The 20,944-nt window shown below is 38.9% G+C and overlaps 1 protein-coding gene across 1 annotated transcript in view; it reads left to right on the forward strand.

Annotated features, from left to right (window-relative positions):
- Positions 1 to 20,944, forward strand: part of RASEF (RAS and EF-hand domain containing) — a 108,967-nt gene that overhangs the window by 71,117 nt on the left and 16,906 nt on the right. The window contains exons 8-15 of the mRNA XM_043975626.1: positions 364 to 448; positions 2,331 to 2,419; positions 8,792 to 9,026; positions 9,350 to 9,487; positions 9,614 to 9,761; positions 13,059 to 13,140; positions 14,381 to 14,495; positions 20,798 to 20,917. Of these exons, the coding sequence (XP_043831561.1) occupies positions 364 to 448; positions 2,331 to 2,419; positions 8,792 to 9,026; positions 9,350 to 9,487; positions 9,614 to 9,761; positions 13,059 to 13,140; positions 14,381 to 14,495; positions 20,798 to 20,917 (1,012 nt within the window). The remainder of the gene's footprint in view (positions 1 to 363; positions 449 to 2,330; positions 2,420 to 8,791; positions 9,027 to 9,349; positions 9,488 to 9,613; positions 9,762 to 13,058; positions 13,141 to 14,380; positions 14,496 to 20,797; positions 20,918 to 20,944) is intronic.

Genomic DNA, 20,944 nt, shown 5'->3' on the forward strand with positions numbered 1-20,944 from the left:
CAATACTGGTCCTCTCTGAAATATTTGGGACCTCCCCTAAAGTACAGATCTAGTAGAAAGGGCATTGGGCTTAAGGTTGGAGGACCTGAGCTGGAATTGCTGCCCTGACTCTTCTAAGCTTTGTGACATTAGCTAAGTCATTTAGAATCTCACTTTGCTTTCTCTCTGTTTAAAATATTGGGGTTAAATGATGTGGTTTTAAGATGCTTCCCATCTCTGATATTCAATGATTCAGTACAGATGAAGAAAGAGGGTTTTGTGGGATACTGCATCAGATTTTGAAACTCATCATTTGAAAAGGCAAGATTTTACTTTTAGGCCTTTTAAATTCTGCCCCCCCCCCCTTTTGTTTTTAAACTGTAGAACAGCGAACAGAAAACTACATGACAGTAATGATGGATTAAGAAGTGCACTGGAAAACACATATAGTAAATACAACAGATCGTTGGTATGTATGTTATTTTTATAATTTGTTTTATAGTTGTCTGTAGTGTACAGTATCCTGAAGGCCTATCTTCTTAGCAGTAGCCTCTAATTATTAACAACATATTATTTACCAAAAGGAAGAAAGATACTAGCCCTTTAAAAAATTCCCCCCTCCCCACTGCAAAAACCACTGGATGTTGTTTTTTTTTTGTTGTTGTTCAGTGGTTTTTAGTCATGTCTGATTGTTCATGACCTTATTTGAGATTTTCTGGGCTACGATACTGGGGTGGTTTGCTTCTTCCTTCTCTACCTCATTTAACAGATAAGGAAACTGAGGCAAAAAGGGTTAAAAGATTTTCCAAGGGTCACATTAAGTGTCTGAGGCTGGATTTGAACTCAGGTCTTCCCGACTCCACTATACCACCTAGCTGCCTGTTGTCTTCTTTTGCATTTTGATATTTCAGATTTTAATATTCTCTATGAATTAATATTTACAGGGGGTAAATTCTGGTTTTGAGCAATCCTGTGGGATTGTGTTAAGTAAACATTTGAGATTCAAGAAATATTCCCAGATTATTTTCTGATCTCAGTTGTATAAATCAGATAGCTATGTAACAGGGGACAAGTTGCTTAACCATCCCTAGGACTGTATTTGGTAAAATGATGGTGTTAAACTTAATGATCTCTAAGTCTTCTTTGGGCTCTAGCATTCTATGATTGAAAAACTTTTACTGCTACTCAGTCAGGCAAAAGCAAGCATTGATTTTTCAGTAAGTTAATTAGTGCAGCTAACTTCACTAATTTCAATAGAAAAGCATTTGGGGTCTATCTCTTCTCCAAAATAGCTTATCTCTGCTGCATAGCATGTCTTTGGGCTTGAAAATAGAAAAGGTCTCTCTAAAACCCACTAAGGTCTGAGAGAGGAGGGAGTTAGAAAGTTTGGATAAAAGGTCTTGTCAAATTTCAGACCAGAACGTGACTAGCCTTAGAACTATGGGATTTAAAATTCAGTTATGCCAAAAAGAGAATACCAAGCAGATCTTCTTTGTTTAGACCTTTTAAATCCCTGCACCCCTTTCCCCATTCTGCCATTCTTCACCCTCCCAAAGTATTTATGGTAGCTCATATAAAGGATTTCTGCATTTCTTTTCTTTTCTTTTCTTTTCTTTTCTTTTCTTTTCTTTTTTGCGGGGCAGTGGGGGTTAAGTGACTTGCCCAGGGTCACACAGCTAGTTAGTGTCAAGTGTCTGAGGTCGGATTTGAACCCGGGTACGCCTGAATCCAAGGCCAGTTCTTTTATCCACTGCGCCACCTAGCTGCCCCCACGATTTCTGCATTTCTAATGATGCTTGAAGAAACAGTACAGTACAGAGTACAGAGTAGTAATACTAACTTTACATGTATGTGGTGATGCATGTTTTTACAGAACTTCCACATGTTAACTCATTTGACTCTCACAATAGCCCTGTGTGGGAGGCAGTGTTATTATTATCCTATCCCAGTGAAGTTTGGAAAAATTAGGTGATTTGTCCAAGGATATAGAACTGGTAAACAGAAGAGGGCACCTAGGTGCTGCAGTGGATAGAGCTCCAAGCCTGGAGTCAGGAGGACCTGAATTCAAACTCAGCCTTGGACACTTACTATCTGTGTGTCCCTGGGCAAGTCACTTAACTCTGTTTGCCTCAGTTTCCGCATCTGTAAAACAAGCCGGAGAAGGAAATGTCAAATTATCCCAGTATCTTTGCCAAGAAAACCCCAAATGGGGTCACAAATAATCAGACATGACTGAAAAATAACTGAATGCCAAGAAGTAAACAGGAGAGTAGTGAGTCAATGCAATAGGTTTTTTTTTCATATTTTGAAAAAGTTTACCTGATTAATAAATATCTTTTTTTAAAATACAGCGTATAAATAATATATCACCAGGGAGCACACTTTCTAGAAGCAGTCCCAAGTTTAATGGTCATTCTCCTCAGAATTTGCGGTACGACAGGTAGGTCAACATCTGCTGTCTTTACATTTGAAATGTGGATCTAGTCTGACAAAGAAGTAAAATATTTTTTGTAAGAAATAGAATGACAATATTTTTATTATTTTTTCTTTCTTCATCATATCCCTTGAAAATAGGATAATAGATAGGATTTTGAACAGAACTTCAGGTTTTACCTGCCTTGTTTCATTAAAGTGATCATTTAAAAAAATGTTTCAGCGCACAGTAACTGAAAACAGCTGGGTTTTCTTTTGTTCTTGGAAACATTTATGAGCAATGTATTTATTGATATTACCTTAATATTTATTGATTTATGGAATATATAACCTTGTTAAATTTGGGGGAGAGGAGAGGAGAGGAGAGGTAGAGCCTTCTACCACAGGTAGGGCACAAATAGTCCATATGAACATCTGGAGTGGAGATGTCTAAATTTGTGCATCTCACATTTTGGTCTGATCGGCCATAGCCAGACACACTATACCTTGACCCTGACATAGTGATATAATTTTGGTCCTCTTTGAGCATGAAGGACAAAAACCAACCATCCCTCATTTTTCAGAAGAGAAAACTAGTTTAGCAATACTTGGCCATTGTCACATAGCTCATAAATGTCAGAGACACAATAGGATTCTGCGGACTCCAAGCTTCCTTCTTTCCCTCCCTCTTTCCTTCCTTCCCTCCTTCCTTCCCTCCTTCCCTCCTTCCTTCCTTACCTCCTTTCTTCCTTCCCTCCCTCCTTCCTTCCTTCCCTCATTCCTTCCTTCCCTCCCTCCTTCCTTCCTTCCCTCCCTCCCTCCTTCCCTCCTTCCCTCCCTCCTTTCTTCCTTCCTTCCCTCCCTCCCTCCCTCCCTCCTTTCCTCCTTCCCTCCTTCCCTCCCTCCTTCCCTCCTTCCCTCCTTCCCTCCTTCCCTCCTTCCCTCCCTCCTTCCCTCCCTCCTTCCCTCCCTCCTTCCCTCCCTCCTTCCCTCCTCCCTTCCTTCCTCCCTCCTTTCTTCCCTCCTTCCCTCCCTCCTTCCCTCCCTCCTTCCCTCCCTCCTTCCCTCCCTCCTTCCCTCCCTCCTTCCCTCCCTCCTTCCCTCCCTCTTTCCCTCCCTCCTTCTTTCCCTCCTTCTTCCTCTCCTGCCCTCCCCTCCCCTTCCCTTTTCCCATTTCCCTTTTCTCCATTTCCCATTTCCCTTTCCCCTTCCCTTTCCTGTGGAATCCTGTTAAATATATGGAATAATCTACCTCTAGCCTATTTCTAAAGTGATCTATATGAGAATAGGATTCTGTCTTAACTTTCTATCTCCCTTAGAGTCACATAAGGGGCTGAATCTGTTTACTGTCCTAATCACCCTTCTGTGTGTATCCTTCAACTGGGAGACATCTCTTTCTTTTCTGAAATGCTTTAGAGCTGCACATCATATTCAAATGTGTGTGTGTGTGTGTGTGTGTGTGATTAACACTACAACACAATTTGTTAAGTACCCACTGTTTGGGGAACACTGTATAAGGTGCTGGGGAGAAATAAAATTCAGCTAGGACATGGCCCCCACTCCTAGGGAACTTAGAATATAATGGGAGATATTAGAAGATGACTATACTGCATAAAATTACAAAAGAAGAAGGTCTGTGAGAGATCTGAGGGAGTGAGTTATTACTAATGGTGAGAGAAGAGTATGGGGAGATCAGGAAAGGCTTCCTGGATGATGTAGCATTTAATTTAGTCTTTAAAGGAAGAGTAGAAATTCAGCAGAGGAAAGGAGGGGCATCTAGGTGTGTGGAAAAGTACAAGTCCAGTCAAGATAGTGCTAAGGTACAGAGCTTAGTTGTGTAAGGGACAGAGGGGTGTTCAGTTTGGCTACCCTCTTCATCAGTAAGAATAATTTGAATGTGTTGAAAGGAATAGTTTGAGGTAAGGCTAAAAAGGTAGGGTGGTGTCAGTTGATTGTGGACTTACTTCAATGTCTGCTGGATTAGCAGTGGGGAGAAGCTGAAAATATTTGAACAAAGAAGTAATATGGTCAAAATCTATATGTAAGTAATTATTCTGGCACTAATGGGAAGGATAGATGAGAGGAGGGAGAAAGTAGAAGAGAAATTATCTGCAAAGAAGATATAATAAAATTCTTAGAAATACTGATGTGAAGGATTGTGCTAGGGTGTTAGTAATAGGGATAAAGATGAGAAAAATGGATTGCAGATATGTTGGAGATATGGAATTGATTAGACTGAAGATGTGAATAGATATGAGGATTGAGATATAAGGTAGAATCATTGATACCACTCACATTTCAAACATGGGAATCTGGATAAAATACCAAAGGCAGAAATGGTAGAAGTAGAAAGCTGATACATAGAGAGAGGTGTATGACTTCATTTTTGGACCTATTACATTTGAGGGGGCACTGAGGAATTATACTGGAGTTGGGAGGTCCTTAGATCAGAATCACAAATGTAGATTTTTCCCAAAATAATATTTGATTTTGGGGAAGGGATCTCTATGGCCATCTGGAACAACACATATGGGAAAGGATTTCAAACTCATTCAATGATGATGGCACTTTGTGCCAGGCACCGTGCTTAGTGTCCCATGACATCTCATGTGATGCTCACAATTTAGAGAGGTGGGTACTATTATTATCCCCTTTTTACAGATGAGGAAACCAACACAAACAGAGGTTAAGTGACTTGCCCAGGGACACAAGGCTACTAAGTATATGAAGCCAAATTCAGTTCTTCCTGACTCCAATCCCAGTGTTCTGCCCACTGTGTCACCCAGCTTCCCTCCTTTAAATGAAGGTGGTGGTTGAAGTTGTAAAAGGAGATGAGATTGCCAAAGGATATAATATTTATAAAAATAGGATTCCTGTGATATTCCTTTGGGGAGTATGTACTTTTATAGAGTTCAAACCAGATTGAGGAGCTCGTAGAAGGAGGATACAGAGAAGTAGGAGGAAAAGCAGGAGAATAGTGTCTTGAAAGCCACAAGTAATGAAGTAGCCATTAGGACAGTTGATGAACTGTCCAGACTTGTAGAAAGATTGGGGAAAAAGACAGAATAAAGGCCATTGAATCTGGTATCAGGAGGTCCCTGGTAAACTTTGACAATTGCAGGGCATTTAGTATAAGTGGAAATGAGGTTATAGGGATTTTCAGATAATTATCTCATTTGACACAATAACTCTGTGGTTAGGAACTGCAGTAATTAATTACCCTTTTTTACAGATAAGAATGAGGCTAAACAATCTTAAGTAATTTATCTATGGTCATATAATTACTAAAAGCCATAGGTGGGACCCAGTGTTTCTGACTCCAAGTCTAATACTCTATTTGTGGGGAGGGGGGTTTTGGGGGGGGTGGGGCAATAAGGGTTAAATGACTTGCCCAGGGTCACACAGCTAGTAAGTGTCAAGTGTGTGAGGCTGGATTTGAACTCAGGTCCTTCTGAATCCAGGGCTGGTGCTTTATCCACTGTGCCACCTAGCTCTAATACTCTATTTGTTAAGCCACATTTGATCCATTTCTAAGAACAGAGGACAGGGTTATTAGCCTGCAGAGCAAAATCCAAGCTGTTTTATAGTTTTATAGATGAAACTGTGAAGATGATAAATAGATGAAAAAGAGATTTCTAAGTATTTCTAGAGTTTTCTCATTTCTTTATTTTGACTAGCCTCTATGTAGACCACATGAGGAAGTGTAAAGGGCAGATTGGAAAGAACTTGACACTTTCCTTTCCCCTCTCTCCCTTCCCCTGCCCCCAATCACAGAAAGGAATTCCTAGAGGTGACACCATTTTGGAAAGAACTGAAAGTTTAATTTTCAGAGTATATCAATCTGGAGAAGGGAGCAAAGGATTAGGAAAACAAATCCCATATGGTGTTTTTGTTTCCCAAAAAGCAACCAAGAAGATACAAGCTACTGCTGGGCCATGGTCTATTCCTCTCTTATATTTACATCTTAATGACTAGAATTTTGGCATAGATTCAGCATATCTTTGATCAAAAAATACAGGATGGGAATGGAATAATCAGACTCTTGCAGATGACTTTTCTTAAAAGGAGGACTTCTATCATATAGAGTAGGTTCTCCATGAAAGATTTATAGAAGGATATGGGTAAGAATTGTACAAGATGAGAATGTGTATTTGGGTTGTGACCCTCAGTGTTGGGGAGGGTATACTTATGTTGATCATGTCACAAATCTAATGAAGTTAGTATTTCTTTTTTAATTTGCTACATCATACTGGACTCTCATAGTGAGCTTTTCCTCTAAAAACTCCCTAAATCTTTTTTTTGTCAAATTGTCTATTTTCTAGCCTCAAATTTCCTGTCTTTTTATTTTTACAGAGAGTATAGGAACCATGGCCAGAACTTTGTATTTTTCCCTACTAAATTTCATTGGACATAGGCAGAGTGATAGTGGATAGAGAGCTAGACTCAGGCAGACCTGGGTTCAAGTCCTGCCTGTTACATTTATTGTCTGTGTTACTCTGGGAAAGACATTTAAGCTTTCAGTCCCCTTGGGCAAGTCTCTGAGACTGCAAGGTACAGAGAAGCAAGTGCTGACCTACATTGGTAAGAAGGAGTTTTCTCATTGGGAGCTTGCTATACCAATGAAATCCAGCTGGAGTTAGAAAAAAAATTGTCACCAGGCTGAAATTATAGAATGTAGAAATATAGATCTGTATGTATGTATGTATATATATGTATGTATGTGTGTGTCCATTAGTTGATATATCTATCTCTTTAATTTTGTGCCATCCACACATTTGATGACATCAATGGATTCATCATTCATTGATACAATTTTGAATAAAATAGGATTTCAAACTGAACTTTTAGCGCTGGAATAAATGTTGGTTATGTTCATTAAAAATTAATTGCTTTACTTACACCCCATGTTTATATGTGGTATCAGTTCCCAAATCACCTTTCCAGGTAGCTTTAAAAAAATTCATTAGGTCCAAAAAAAAGATTTATGTTCCCAAAGTTTGTTTTTATCTTGCTCATTTTTGTTGGTCTTACTCTCTCTGTTCCAAGTTACTTCCTATCAGGTAACTAGGTGGCTCAGTGGATAGGACATTGGACTTGGAGTCAGGAAGACCTAAATTCAAATCTGGCCTCACACATCTACCAGCTGTGTGTCTTGAATCAAGTCATTTAACTTCTTGTCTTCCTTAGTTTCCTCAATTATAAAATGGGTATAAGAATAGCACAATAACCCTAGAGTTTTTGTGAGTATTAAAGGAGATAATATTTGTAAAGCACTTAGTACAGCGCGTAATGCATAGTGTATTTAATAAATGCTTGTTACCTCCTTTCTTCTCAATTACTGTTAGAGAGGTGGGGGAGACTGAGAAGGTAAGCAACTGTTTGCATTTGACACATTTTCCCTCCTAAACTCAGGCTGCCATGAAAGTTAGATGAAAGGAAAATAGAGGTGAAGAGAAGTAAAAAAAAAATGTCATATTCATTAGGGCATCTGGCATCCCTTTTAGGTTTAGAGCTTTTATGTCATGTTCTAATTTTCATGGCTTTCTATATAATTACATGCTTGGTATGATTTATATGTTCCTGAATCAGATGCTCTCACTGAAAGGCAACAAGATATACTGAAAAGAACACTGGATTTGGGGGTCCAAGTACCTGCACTGGAACTCTGGGATCTTGAAAAGCCAAGTCAGTTCAGCAAGCATTTATTAAGCACCCACTACATACAAGGCACTGATATAAAAGCAAAGATCAGTAACGGAAGCTTAACTCTAAGCAACTTAAAAACTAGTAGTGGCCTCAGAGAGCAGATAATGAAGCATTTCTTCTCTCAGCACTTAGCACTGTGTTTGGAACCCAGTAGGGACTAAATAAATGCTTGATGATTCTTTTGATAGAAAAGTAGAGCAGAAGTAGGCAGAATGCTGTATGCATTTGTGATATCAGAAGTGATTATTCTATTCCATATTTTTGCTTAAAGATTTTTCTTTTTTAAAAATCAGGGTTCAGTGTAGATGGTAGGAATGGGGCAAGTTGGGTGGGAAGCATCTCCAGAAATGACAGTGATCTAAATAAAAAACAAACAAAAAAAACTAACAATGGGGCAGCTAGGTGGCACAGTGGATAAAGCACTGACCCTGGATTCAGGAGGACCTGAGTTCAAATCTGGCCTCAGACACTTGACCCTAGTTGTGTGACCCTGGGCAAGTCACTTAACCTCATTGCCCCACAAAAATGAAAAAAAAAAATGAACAACAGAAAGCATCAAGAAAACCTATTTTGCAAAACGAAAACAGAGGTGTTATAGTCTCCAAAATTGAAATTATTTCCTTGGTACTGTTTAACTTGTTCTGAGCATTCTGGACTCTTCATTAAACCACTTCTCTTTCCTGTTTATCATCAGGTCATCACGTTCTTCGTACGTGGATGAGGATTGCGATTCATTAGCACTTTGTGATCCAATGCAAAGGATAAGCTGTGAAGTCGATAGCCTGCCTGAGAGTTGCTTTGACAGTGGCCTGTCGACTTTGAGAGATTCTAATGAATATGATTTTGAGGTGGAAGACAAGCATCAAAGGAGTTTTCAAAGGTCACGGTGCACGCAGGAGAGCTTTGGGGGTGATGCGTCTGATACAGATGTAAGCCCTGGAAATCATTGATCTTCTAAGACCTTTGATGAAAAGGAAAATTAACCCCCTGTTTGAAATTAACTAGCCTAGAGAGTTCACAGAAACCAAAGCAGTTTTTAATGAAGTTATAAATGTTAAACAGGATCAATAAAACAGTATAGTTTCTCTACCCTGGCTTAAGAAGGACTTCCTTCCTGGATTGGCACAGCTGAGCATCCTTGACTTCCTTACTAGCTTGGCACATGCTGATTAATGACATCCAATTCAGTTTGTAGGGTGTATCTGCTTAAATGCAGCTATTTCATTTTTAAAAAATAATATTCTTGTGGCAGGTTCCAGAGATACGAGATGAAGAGGCCTATGGTTCTGACAACATCAGTATGATATTAGGCTGGAAACCCTCAGAATCTGTTGTTGAGGGAAACTTTGGTACTTCTTCAAGAAAGCCTATATCAGCCCTCTCACCACAGGTAGGCACTGTTTTTGTAGGATGTCTTTTTTCGTGTCCTCTGGTAATTTTCTGTTTCCTGATAAAAGCTAGGAAGAAAGGGGTGGGGGGAGTAATTTAAAAATTCTCATCCTGACTTTTCTTTTAGGCGAACTTGGCTGATGACAACCATAAATATCCTAGCTCAGAAAAGGCATATAAAATTGTCCTTGCTGGAGATGCTGCTGTGGGGAAGTCCAGTTTTCTCATGAGGCTTTGTAAGAATGAATTTCGAGGAAACACTGGCGCCACCCTAGGTATATTTTTTATTTTAACTGTTGAAGAGAAAAAAAATGCTTTCTTCTACTTCTTGCTTAACTTCTCATGGGGAATCACACATGCACAAAATATATTAGAAAATCCTTGGAACTTCTTCCTGTTCTCCAAAATTTTCTTCACCTTGTATGCTTCTCTTTTATTTTTGTTTTTAAGACTGGGTTTCTACTACACCCAGGCTGAAAGTACAGGGATGACTCACATAGCTAGTCTATCTCCAAATGACACGGGAGCTTTGACTGCTCTGATTCTAACCCGGACTTGTTTAGTCTTCTTTGGCAATCCGGTCATATCCTGCTCCTTGGGGCTGACCTTATTAATTCTAGACTTAGTACAGATAACACATAGGCTTAGCTCATTGAATGTCACAACTCCAAAGCTCAAGAGGTCTCTCCCAGATTCACATGGCCGGAAGAGAGGAGGGATTGTAGCATACTTTCTACTCCTCACTATCACTTCCAGACCATCTTTCTGCTCCATCCTGCAACCATCTATCTCTATTAAAGTCCATGAAGTTTATAGCATCTATTTATATAACCCTTTCCCCATCTATATTCCTGTGTATAAAGATTTTTTTGGTTACTCCCCCATCTTTCTCAATGAATTCGGTTCCTGGCCCACAGTCTTCCTCTGTACTCCATTCCCTGGCATCAGATTTGAGGATATCAGTATTCATATTGAAGCTCTTCTAACAACCCAAACACAAAATTCTTCAGTCTCCTTTAATCCAACCACCTTATGTATTGCACTTCAGCTATATGCCATCACTATCCTGTATTGATCTTTGCTACCTCTCAAAAATGTCATCTCCAACATATTCAACTTTGAAATTCTACTCCCTGATCACAACCTCCTATTCTTCTTGTTTTTTTTTTTTTTTGAGGGCAATGAGGGTTAAGTGACTTGCCCAGGGTCACACAGCTAGTTAAGCGTCAAGTGTCTGAGGCTGGATTTGAACTCAGGTCCTCCTGAATCCAAGGCCAGTGCTTTATCCACTGCGCCACCTAGCTGCCCACCTCCTATTCTTCTAATTCTCACATTTAGCCTTTTATTTTCCCTAAGGATGACTGCTATTCTCTTGATTCATCCCTGTTTTCCCAGTCTGCTTTCACCACTCTGATTTCACTCACCTCCATATACCAAACACGGACTACAAAGTTTGACTTGTTAACATTTTTCTTGTTTCTATCCTTTCTTACTCTGTCTTATCACATTCCTGCGATCCTTCCTGGGTGACCCTTACCATCTCCTTTCTCCAGTTCTATTCTTGGACGTTTGTATTGCTACAGATTGTGCCCATTACTAATTTTGGTGCCATTAATAAGGCCTTCTCTGCTATTCAGCAATCATTATAATCTACTCTTATAAACTCTCTGTCCAATTTACCATTGACTGTTCCAAGCTTTTAGCTCTTTCCTTTGACCTTAGCCAAAACCCCACATTTGTGTACATTCACATTAGCTGCCTTCATGGAGGTTGATACCTTCCCTCAGGTTCTACCATATTCTTGAAAATTTCTCAGCATCATAACCCATTGTTCTTTGGTCTGTTCATAAAAGAGTTGTCTTCCATTCTATAAAGTTAATTTCTCTACTTGAACCTCAAATCCTAATCTGCCTTCCCTCCTCGGTCCTTGTTCCAATATGGATAGAACAGTGGACTTGGAGTCAAAAAATGAGTTTGAACCCTACTTTAGACACTTCCCAGCCATGTCATCCTGGGCAAAAGTTGTTTTGTTTTTGTTTTTTGGTGAGGCAATTGGGGTTAAGTGACTTGCCCAGGGTCACACAGCTAGTAAGTGTCAAGTGTCTTAGGCCGGATTTGAACTCAGGTACTCCTGAATCCAGGGCCGGTGCTTTATCCACTGTGCCATCTAGCTGCCCCTGGGCAAAAGTTGTTAACCTTTTTAGGCCTCAGTTTCTTCATCTGTAAAAATGAAGGGCATGTGTGTGTATGTGTGTGTAATTTTTGGTCTCAGTGGTCTTTTGCAGCTCAAAATCAATGATTCCCATCATCTCTCTTAAGCTTCTGTAGCCATATGCCTACAATACACTTGGGTTTCCTTTTTTATTCTTTTCTTCAGGGCAATGAGGGTTAAGTGACTTGCCCAGGGTCACACAGCTAGTAAGTGTCAAGTGTTTGAGGCCGAATTTGTACTCAGGTTCTCCTGAATCTAGGGCTGCTCCTTTATCCACTGTACCACCTAGCTGCCCCCTAATCTTGGGTTTCTTAATCCTAACTCAGCTTACTATCATTCAATCTCTCTTTCCTACTCTTCTTCATTAAACTTCTTCAAAAAGCAATATATATTTTGTGCTTTCCCTTAACACTTACTGTCCCTCTAACCTTTTTAAACTGGGCTTCTACAACATTGGTGTCAGATTTTAAAATTGCTCTTTCCAATGTCACCAAATTCAATGGTGACCTAACTACCACATCCAGGACTTTATCATAACCTCTCTGAAGCACTTCATGCCTTTACTCAGTCCCATCTACTAAATACTTTTCTTCTCCCTTGACATCTGACCCACCATCCTCATCTTATTTTCTTTTTATGTCTCTACCACTGTCTGGTTCACTGGCTTTGTCATTTTCCTGACTGCTTAAGGTTGGCAGTTATTAAGATTCTTTCTTTTGTCTCTGTCTCTATTGACATTCTTAGCCATCTCATACATTCTTGTGACTTCAGCTATTATTTCTGTATAGATGATTGCCAAACCTGTTTTTCTAGCCCCTTTACCTCTAGCTTCATAGTTCCATTTTTGACTGCCTGTAAAATAGTTCCACTATCTCCTCAAACTCTGAATGTCCAAAACTGAGCTTATCTTTTTGCTTTCAGTGCACAAGCCTTGAAAATTTTATTTCAATTTAATTCATAATGGTATTTCAATATTTAATTCAGGTCATTGGAGTGTGTTTTATTAATTGAAACAAGCCTAAAGAATTTAGCTCCAAATTAACTAATTATATTGGCACAAAACCCCTTTTGTCCCATAGCCATGGAGTATACCCATGCCCAATCCAGTTGTAGATCAGAATGGGAAATGAGGCAAGAGTGTGCATGGCTCACTGCTTATTCATCATCACTATTGGAAATACACTTCAAAAGTGTTCCATACTGATTAGGTCAATGGAGTTATCTTTAGGAATGACTTCATATTTTACTTTCACACAATGTCTGCTGATGTGGGTTCCTATCATATCTTGAAGTGGTCTTTAAAATAAAAATAAATGGAAATACTGACATCTTATTCTGGACTTTTATACTTCTTTTAAAGGAGTTGATTTTCAAATGAAGACTCTTATTGTGGATGGAGAACGTACGGTTTTACAGCTTTGGGATACAGCTGGTCAAGAGAGGCAAGTAACATTCACAGATTTCCTAATTATATAGAGATTTTGTGATGAAAGCATGGCAAATACTTGGTTTGTTAAAAATTTTTTTTTACATTCTCCAGTCTCATTGTAAGTCTGGTTACTATTTTCTCCATTTTCTAATCCTTTCTCTCTCTTCCCTACTCTTCTGCTCCTTCATTTTTATATTTGGTAGATGAATAGACTTTTAGCAGCTCCTCATTTTGTTTGGTTAAGAAGGCTCCAGAGTGTCCTTTCTTTTTTTAAAGAAAAATTCAAGCAAGGTGACTTTTCCTTATGAAATGCTAATGTGGGCAGCTACTTAGCTGTGAAAGATTAAAAATGATGTGTTTTCCATGACACAGTGAGGGTTCTGACTTCACTTCATTGAAGAAAGTGAACCTTTCAGCTCTTCTCTGTACAAGGGCAGAGACACCCATCAGCACAGACCTATTTCTGTAGGAATTATAATGCATGTTCATTGCCATTGACTAAAAAGCATTAGGCAGTAGCTTCTTATCCTGTCTAGCACTCTGGGAATAGAATTCATCAGTCTCGTCTGAAGCAGGCCAGGCCTTTCAGAATTCAAGCTAAAAGATGTATAGCTAAGGTAGTCTTTCAAATGTCAGCTATGTCAAATCTGCATGAAATCCTGACAGTATCACATATGGAAGCAGAGCTAAGACATGTCACTTATGAGCTATCTCTCCCTACCACCCCCTGCTAACCCTAGCTTTCCTCTTAGTACTCAACACCATCTAACTTCCTCTGTCTCCAATCCCCACTTGCTGTGCTCCTGTGGTATTGGGTTCAGTCCTGGTGCTAGAACTCTGCCCAGAAGCAGCTCTGCCTATGACTTCACTAGAATGACCATACCCTTATCCTGATCTTATCTGGACATTGAGAAGCACCAGCACTTGGGGATATCTTGCTTTTAAAAAATATGCAAAAGGGGCGGCTAGTTGGTGCAGTGGACAAAGCATCGGCCCTGAAGTCAGGAGTACCTGAGTTCAAATCTGACCTCAGACACTTAACACTAACTAGCTGTGTGACCCTGGGCAAGTTACTTAACCCCAATTGCCTCACTAAAAAAAAAATGCAAAAAAATAATGCTTTTAAAAAATGTTTCTATGAGGAATTTCCTTCTTTAACATAAAAGATGTAGATTGAATGGTCAGTGAGAAGTAAGAGCATCAGATTAATTTATCAGAACCATTGCTTAAATATATATATTTTTTCTTTTAAGATTCCGAAGTATAGCCAAATCCTACTTTAGAAAAGCAGATGGTGTGCTGCTGTTATATGACGTGACCTGTGAGAAAAGCTTCCTAAATGTACGAGAATGGGTAGATACAATCCAGGTAAGATTGTCAGTCAACAAAGGTTTTTCATATTCCTATTGTGGGCCAAACTCATGCTAGGTGTGGTTGGGATGAAGTAAAAAAAAAAAAAATATATATATACATATAGTCCCTTCCCTCAAGGAACTAATATTCCTATATTCTAGTCAGAGAGACATCATGTACATTCAGGCTGTCTCAAAAATTTCATTGCAGTTTTAGGCTTCAATAGCTTAAATTGGGATAGCCTATATAAACATGCATGAAATAAATAAAAGGTAATTTGGGAGGGGAAGCACTAGCCACTAAGATGGATTTGGGAAACAATCATTTAGCAGCTAGTGCTTAAGCTGAGCTTCAAAGGAAGAAGCTAAGGTTTCTTTGATAAGGCAGAAATAGGGAAGGAGTACTTTCCAGGTGTGTGGGCAGTCTGTTAAAAGGCAGGACTGGAGATGAAGTGTCACGGGTGAGGAACAGCAAGGAGGCCAGTTTGGCTTGACAATAGTGTTTGAAGGGAAATTATATATTTATATCATAAACACCGTGTGCATACACATACATAAACACATACATAAGTACATACTTACACACCTACACATGTATATATGTATATATAGTAAGACATCACCCTCCTGATGTTATTGGTCTTCTCTGAGAATGAAGGATGAACAACAACTTTCGTATATGTATGTATGTGTATATATATATATATATATATATATATATATATATATATATATATATATATATATATATACATATATGTATATGTTTATACACATGTATATATTTATGTGCATATATTTAACTATGTATATGTGTAAGTATATATGTGTGTGTATGTGTACACACACATAGACACTAAATCTAAAAAGGTAGTTTTGAGTCAAGTTGTGAGGGACTTTAAAGCTAAACATATTTTTATCTTATTCTAGAGGTAATAGGAAGCCAGTGGAATGTACTGAGGTGGTAAGCATGGGGTCAAACTCAAGCTTAAGGAAAATTCTTTTGGCAGCTGAGGGAACATTAGATTTTGGAGAAAAGGAGAGACTTGAGGCATGAAGACCCAAGTGGGGATTCAGGTGAAATGTGATGAGGTCCTGGTTGTTGCCTTTGTTGTTGAAGAGGGCCAAAATGATGGAGTCAAGCTATAGTGTTTCTGACTATGGCTGATGAGAACAATGCGAGCTCAGAATACTCTACCACAGGTCAAGCACAAATAGTTCATATGAACATTTGGAGTGGAACCAACCAACTGATGAGGTCCTGAGCTGGGGAAGGGGAAAATCATGTGAGTAGAGAGAAGTAGACAGATGTATTTCACATACATAAACACATCAGTATGGAAACCCAGTTCGAAAAGGATAGCATCAAAGATAAAACCTTGAAAAATTTCATTTTCAGTCTATGTCATGTGTTGGCTCTACTGAAATATCATGCAGTCGATGAGAAGCTACCCAATCATCTTATCAGATAGAGGATAAGTCTGAAAGTGAAGAGTTTGAAGTGGTATTTATTGGGGATTTGTCTCTTCTACCCAGAATGCTGGGCAGATTCTCATCAAACCTAGGATGTTGGGAGCTTCTGGGAATAATTCTGGGTTTTGAGAATATACATCCTTTGTGATATCTCACAGGGTGAGGTTAGGATGAATGTCTGGAAAAAAACCCTTGGAGAATAGTCTTAGGTTGACCTGAAATAGAAGCCATAAATCAAAATATCACCTTTATTTCCCAGCAGTATGGAAATGATTCTTTCCAGCTGTATTCATCCTTATGGATAACAATTGTCTTCAGTACTTTCATCTTTTTGAGTCAACTAGAATCCCTATTTCAACTTGCGAAAAAGTTCATCACTTGATATATCATGAGTAGCTCCACTAGAGTCAACTAAGGTCCTAGTTGAGTAAGAGGAAGACATGAGGCTGGATCATATTTAGGAAATTGACATCACTAAGGGACCTCAAATTGTCCACCTCTGTAAAAGGTCATCTTTTTAATGACAATCTCTCATGATCTCCAACATCTCCCATCATATATCTTCCATAATTCATCAAGCAATACGTTCTCAGAAGCATAAAACTTGCAAGTTACCTATAGAACAATGAAAGTTACATTAATTATCCTAGAAAACAGGCTTCAACATATTATCGGGAATAATTCACATGCAAGGAGTGATAAAATAGATGTCCTCAGGCACATTTATGTTCACAAAAGGAAGTAGACTGGTCATGTAGTGAGAATGAGGAACATATATAGATAGCTTCAATACAGTGGGGGTTATCCATGAAGTAATGAGAGAACCAGAGGCAGGCTTAGGTACATATTAGGAAAATTCTATATCGAGAGTTCATGTAAACATATGGGAGAAAAGTCATATGGAATTGAAGGCCTGGTAAATTAGGGTAGAGTAGTGGATGGAATACTGATAATATGTGGTTATCAAGTTTCAAATATGTAGGAAACGGTAGTGTTCCACAAGTTGAGGGGGCCACACAAAACTAACAAAACTGAGAAAGAAATTTCCTCACCAACAGTTGTTTGGACTGTGATTAAATGCATGCAAAATGGTTGAGGTCAACTGGAGTATTTAAAACAGTTTAGATATTAAATGGCAGAAGATTTTTCCTGAATCTTAGCTGTCATCATTGTTAAATATTTACACATTTTAAGTAGGTTACCAAGTTGGCAGCACTCTGGTTTCCCCAAGCAGTGACCAGAATCTGAAAGAGAATAGCTTTTGATCAAAGATCACAGACTGAATTTGTAGCCAGGGATGAAATTGGATACAATCTGACATCTGATTTATGCATCAGAAAAATGACTGACCTGCTGAGCCATACCTCTATTTTATGATTTTCTAACTTGAAAGCATTCTTTCTTATTTTATACAACCTGAATGATTTAGGGGAAGATGTATAGAATTTGGTATCTTGATTTACTGGGAAGGGGTAAAGAATGCAACACAGTACAATACATGTGTTACTGTTGATTAGTCCATGTAAATTAATAAGAACCTCATGGGGTGTTGATAGGAAGTAGCCTTTGTATTACAAAACTTTAAATCAAATTTCAGATCCCAATATGCTTTAGGAACCATTCATTCATTGATGACTTATCAGTAAATTAAATATTTATGGAGTATTGAGCTGGGGTGGGGAGTCAAATGAGATATAAAGATGTAAAAGGTATGTAAGCTCTTTCATTTGGAAAGACAAATCTTTTATGTGTAAAAACAAATAATATAAGAGAATGCAATGAATGCTCAAGGAGTAGTATAGCAAATAGCATTAGTATCTAGTATTTATACAGGGATTCTATCTATTCTTAGTTGACACTCAAAATAAATCCTTTTATGTATGAAGTATAGGCATCACTATTATTATCCTTATTGTAGCTATAAGAGAAAAGAGGTTCAGTGATTTTTTCAGTGTTAAGTGATAGTGCTATGGTTGGGACTTGTGTCTTCCTACTAATTTTGGGGAGAACGTAAATCATTCCAAATTTAGTATTCTTTCTAGTCCAATCAGTCTTTCAGGTACTGTAGAGGAAAAAAGCATCCCGGTGGACTAGGTTGGTGACTGAAATCTTGAAAGAGGAGGTAGTGTTTGGTCTGAGCCTGGAAGGGTATATGGGATTTAAAGAGAGCTGATTGAAAGGACATTATAGATAGAAGGTACACTGAGCAAAGGTGTAGGAAAGGTAAGACACAACCTATTGAAGGAAATGAGCAAACCATTATGGCTTAAGTGAAAGGTTTTATCTCAGGGGATCAGTGGAAAATAAAATACATCAAAGTTGGTTGGGTCCATATTTGATAGTGGGCCATATAATAACAGAGAACTATGTATGTGTGTGTGTGTGTGTATGTATGTATGTATGTATGAATGAATGAACGAATGAACAAACAAAGCCTTTATTAAATGCTTACAATGTGTGAAGCACTGTGCTGAACTCTGGAGAAATAAATAGAAAAGTAAGAATGTTCCTGCTTTCAAGATGTTCATATTCTAATGGGGGAGAAAACACATATGGGAGATTTGAACTACAAGTCGGGGTGAAAGGTCCTACAGTTCTTGGGATACAGCAGCAAACCAGAAGATAATGCTGCCTCTTCTCTAATTTTCAGTGAGAATACCATTCTACTAGTAAGGTTAATCAGTTTCAGGTATTGAACCATTTGATCGTGCCAAGAACTGTCTCTTCTGGATCTTCAGTAGCTATGACTAATTCCTTGCAGGGACAGTTTCTGAGTTGTGTCTCCTTAGGGATTGATTTCCAGAATATCTGCAGATATGGAGGCATTGCTATTCCCAAGGCTCTAGGGTTCAGAGTCTTGGGTTGTTTCTTTCAGAATCTCTGAATGGAGATGATGCTCAGGGTGATGGTGGTTTGGTTTGCTTGGCACCTGCTGTTTCCTCTCTTTCCCTCGGGGTACCTCACTACTTCAGCTAGGTTGCCTTGCTTGCAGTTGTTTGGCAGTCAGTGGGGATAGCTGGTCCCTTTTCCACAGTATTCCTATTCCTCAGATGATGCCTATGAGGACTGGGGTGGAAGTAGGGCTGGTGGTCTGATGCAAGATGGGGTGCTGCCACTTTCTGGGCTCCTTCACTTATTTGCTTATTGGTGGCATTTGATCAACAATTGCTGGGGCTTATAAGGAGGGTGGGCCCTTTATCCACATCTCAGTGATGGCTGTGGGGGCCTGAGCTGAAAGTAGTTCTGGTGGTAGGGAGATACTGCTGTTCCCAATTGCTTTTTGGTGATTAAGTGTGGTGGCAGTTTGACTTGCCTGCCACCTGCTGCCTTCTTTTTTCCCCCTCCTGGTTCTTTTTTTTTTTTTTTTTTTTTTTTGCTGCAGCATTTAGAAGTGGCATCAAATGCTTGGTGGCCTCCAGCCACTGCATTTAAACTTGTACTGAACTGTGTGGCTTTTCAAATTCCCCTACCCTGAACTTCAGCCCGCTCCAAAGACCAACTATGAACCCCAGCTCAATGCAGCCTGCAGTCGAGCTGGGCTGACGTTCATTATGGTGCCTTCCTTTCTTACATACCAGAGTCCAGGACTCTTAGGTTGTTCTTAACATTATAGAAGTTGATGACATAAAACTAGTCCAGATTTGTGGTATCTCACATAGTGAGGATTTCCTGGCACAAATAAAGGTCTCATCTATTAGCAAGTCTTTGAAGCATTTGGTTTAGCTGCTCCAAAGGCAATGGGAAAAACCATTGAAGAATTTTTGATATATCCTTATCCAAATGAATATATAGGCAAATATCAAGAAACTTAGATTATAGAGGGTTGGCATGTTTGATTGATGTAGTGCCACTACCCTCTTCTCCCTGCCCCCTTTTAACTCTGTGGTTCCCTAAATGTATGGGATCACAAAAAATTTCTGCCATGGGGTATTCTGAGAAAGTATATGACATAGGAGCCATGCAGAAAAAATCCAAGTTTTTGTCACACACATACACACAGAATGAATATATGGCTATGTTTTTGTGTGCACATCTATAGAATACAAAGTGTCCCAAAAGTCTTATTGCGGTTATAACCTATTTAAAACTATGCTAAGACTTTTGGGACATCTTATATTTTATACACACACACACACACACACATACACACACATGTATGTGTGCCTATATACATACATATACCTTAGCTTGTAATCCAAGTGGAACTTGTGGTAAGTACACCTAATTCACATATCCTGTGATTTGAAGATTATATGATACTAGAGAATGTTAAAGTTCTCTAAGGTTTGCAAAAAGCTTTTTGTATAATATCTCAACCCATTACCCTGAATCATGGTTTCTATATAAGAACAAATTATGACCATTAGGCTTTCTGTTTTTCTGTTCCCTCCCTCTCTCTCTCTCTCCCCCCCTTCCTCCCTTTCTTCCTCCCTCCCTCCCTCACCCCTCTCTTTCTTTCTTTTTTCCCATGAACCAGATGGTAGTAAGTATGAAACTCCAGTTCCATTGATGTTATAAGGTAATTACAAGATTGACTGTATATTATGTATTGGCATTAATGTGAGTTGCCATCTAATTACTATTGTTTCAAGCAGAGATTCCAGGTAGTTACTATGTGAATCACAGCCCAATTTAATGTTTAAATTCAGGGTTGTTTCTTGAGTTAGTACTTGCTTGCTGTTTTCTTTGTGTTTAAAGTAAGTTAGATTTTTAGTTGCAATTATGCTAACGCCTGTCACTTTTATTATTAACTTACTAAGTAAAGAGTAGAAATTTGTATATGAAAGATCCCCCTGACTCCCCTCTCTCTCCCTCTCCCTCTCTCTCCCCCCTCCCTCGCTGTAGGATGCAGCACGTGAAACAATTCCAATTATGATGGTGGGAAATAAGGCAGATCTTTATGAAACAGCTTTGGCCCAGGGACAGAAATGTGTGCCAAAACATTTTGGAGAAAAACTGGCCATGGTAAGATCAACAATGAATACAAATTAG

The sequence above is a fragment of the Dromiciops gliroides genome, chromosome 1 (assembly GCF_019393635.1).
Source record: "Dromiciops gliroides isolate mDroGli1 chromosome 1, mDroGli1.pri, whole genome shotgun sequence".
Lineage (NCBI taxonomy): Eukaryota > Metazoa > Chordata > Mammalia > Microbiotheria > Microbiotheriidae > Dromiciops > Dromiciops gliroides.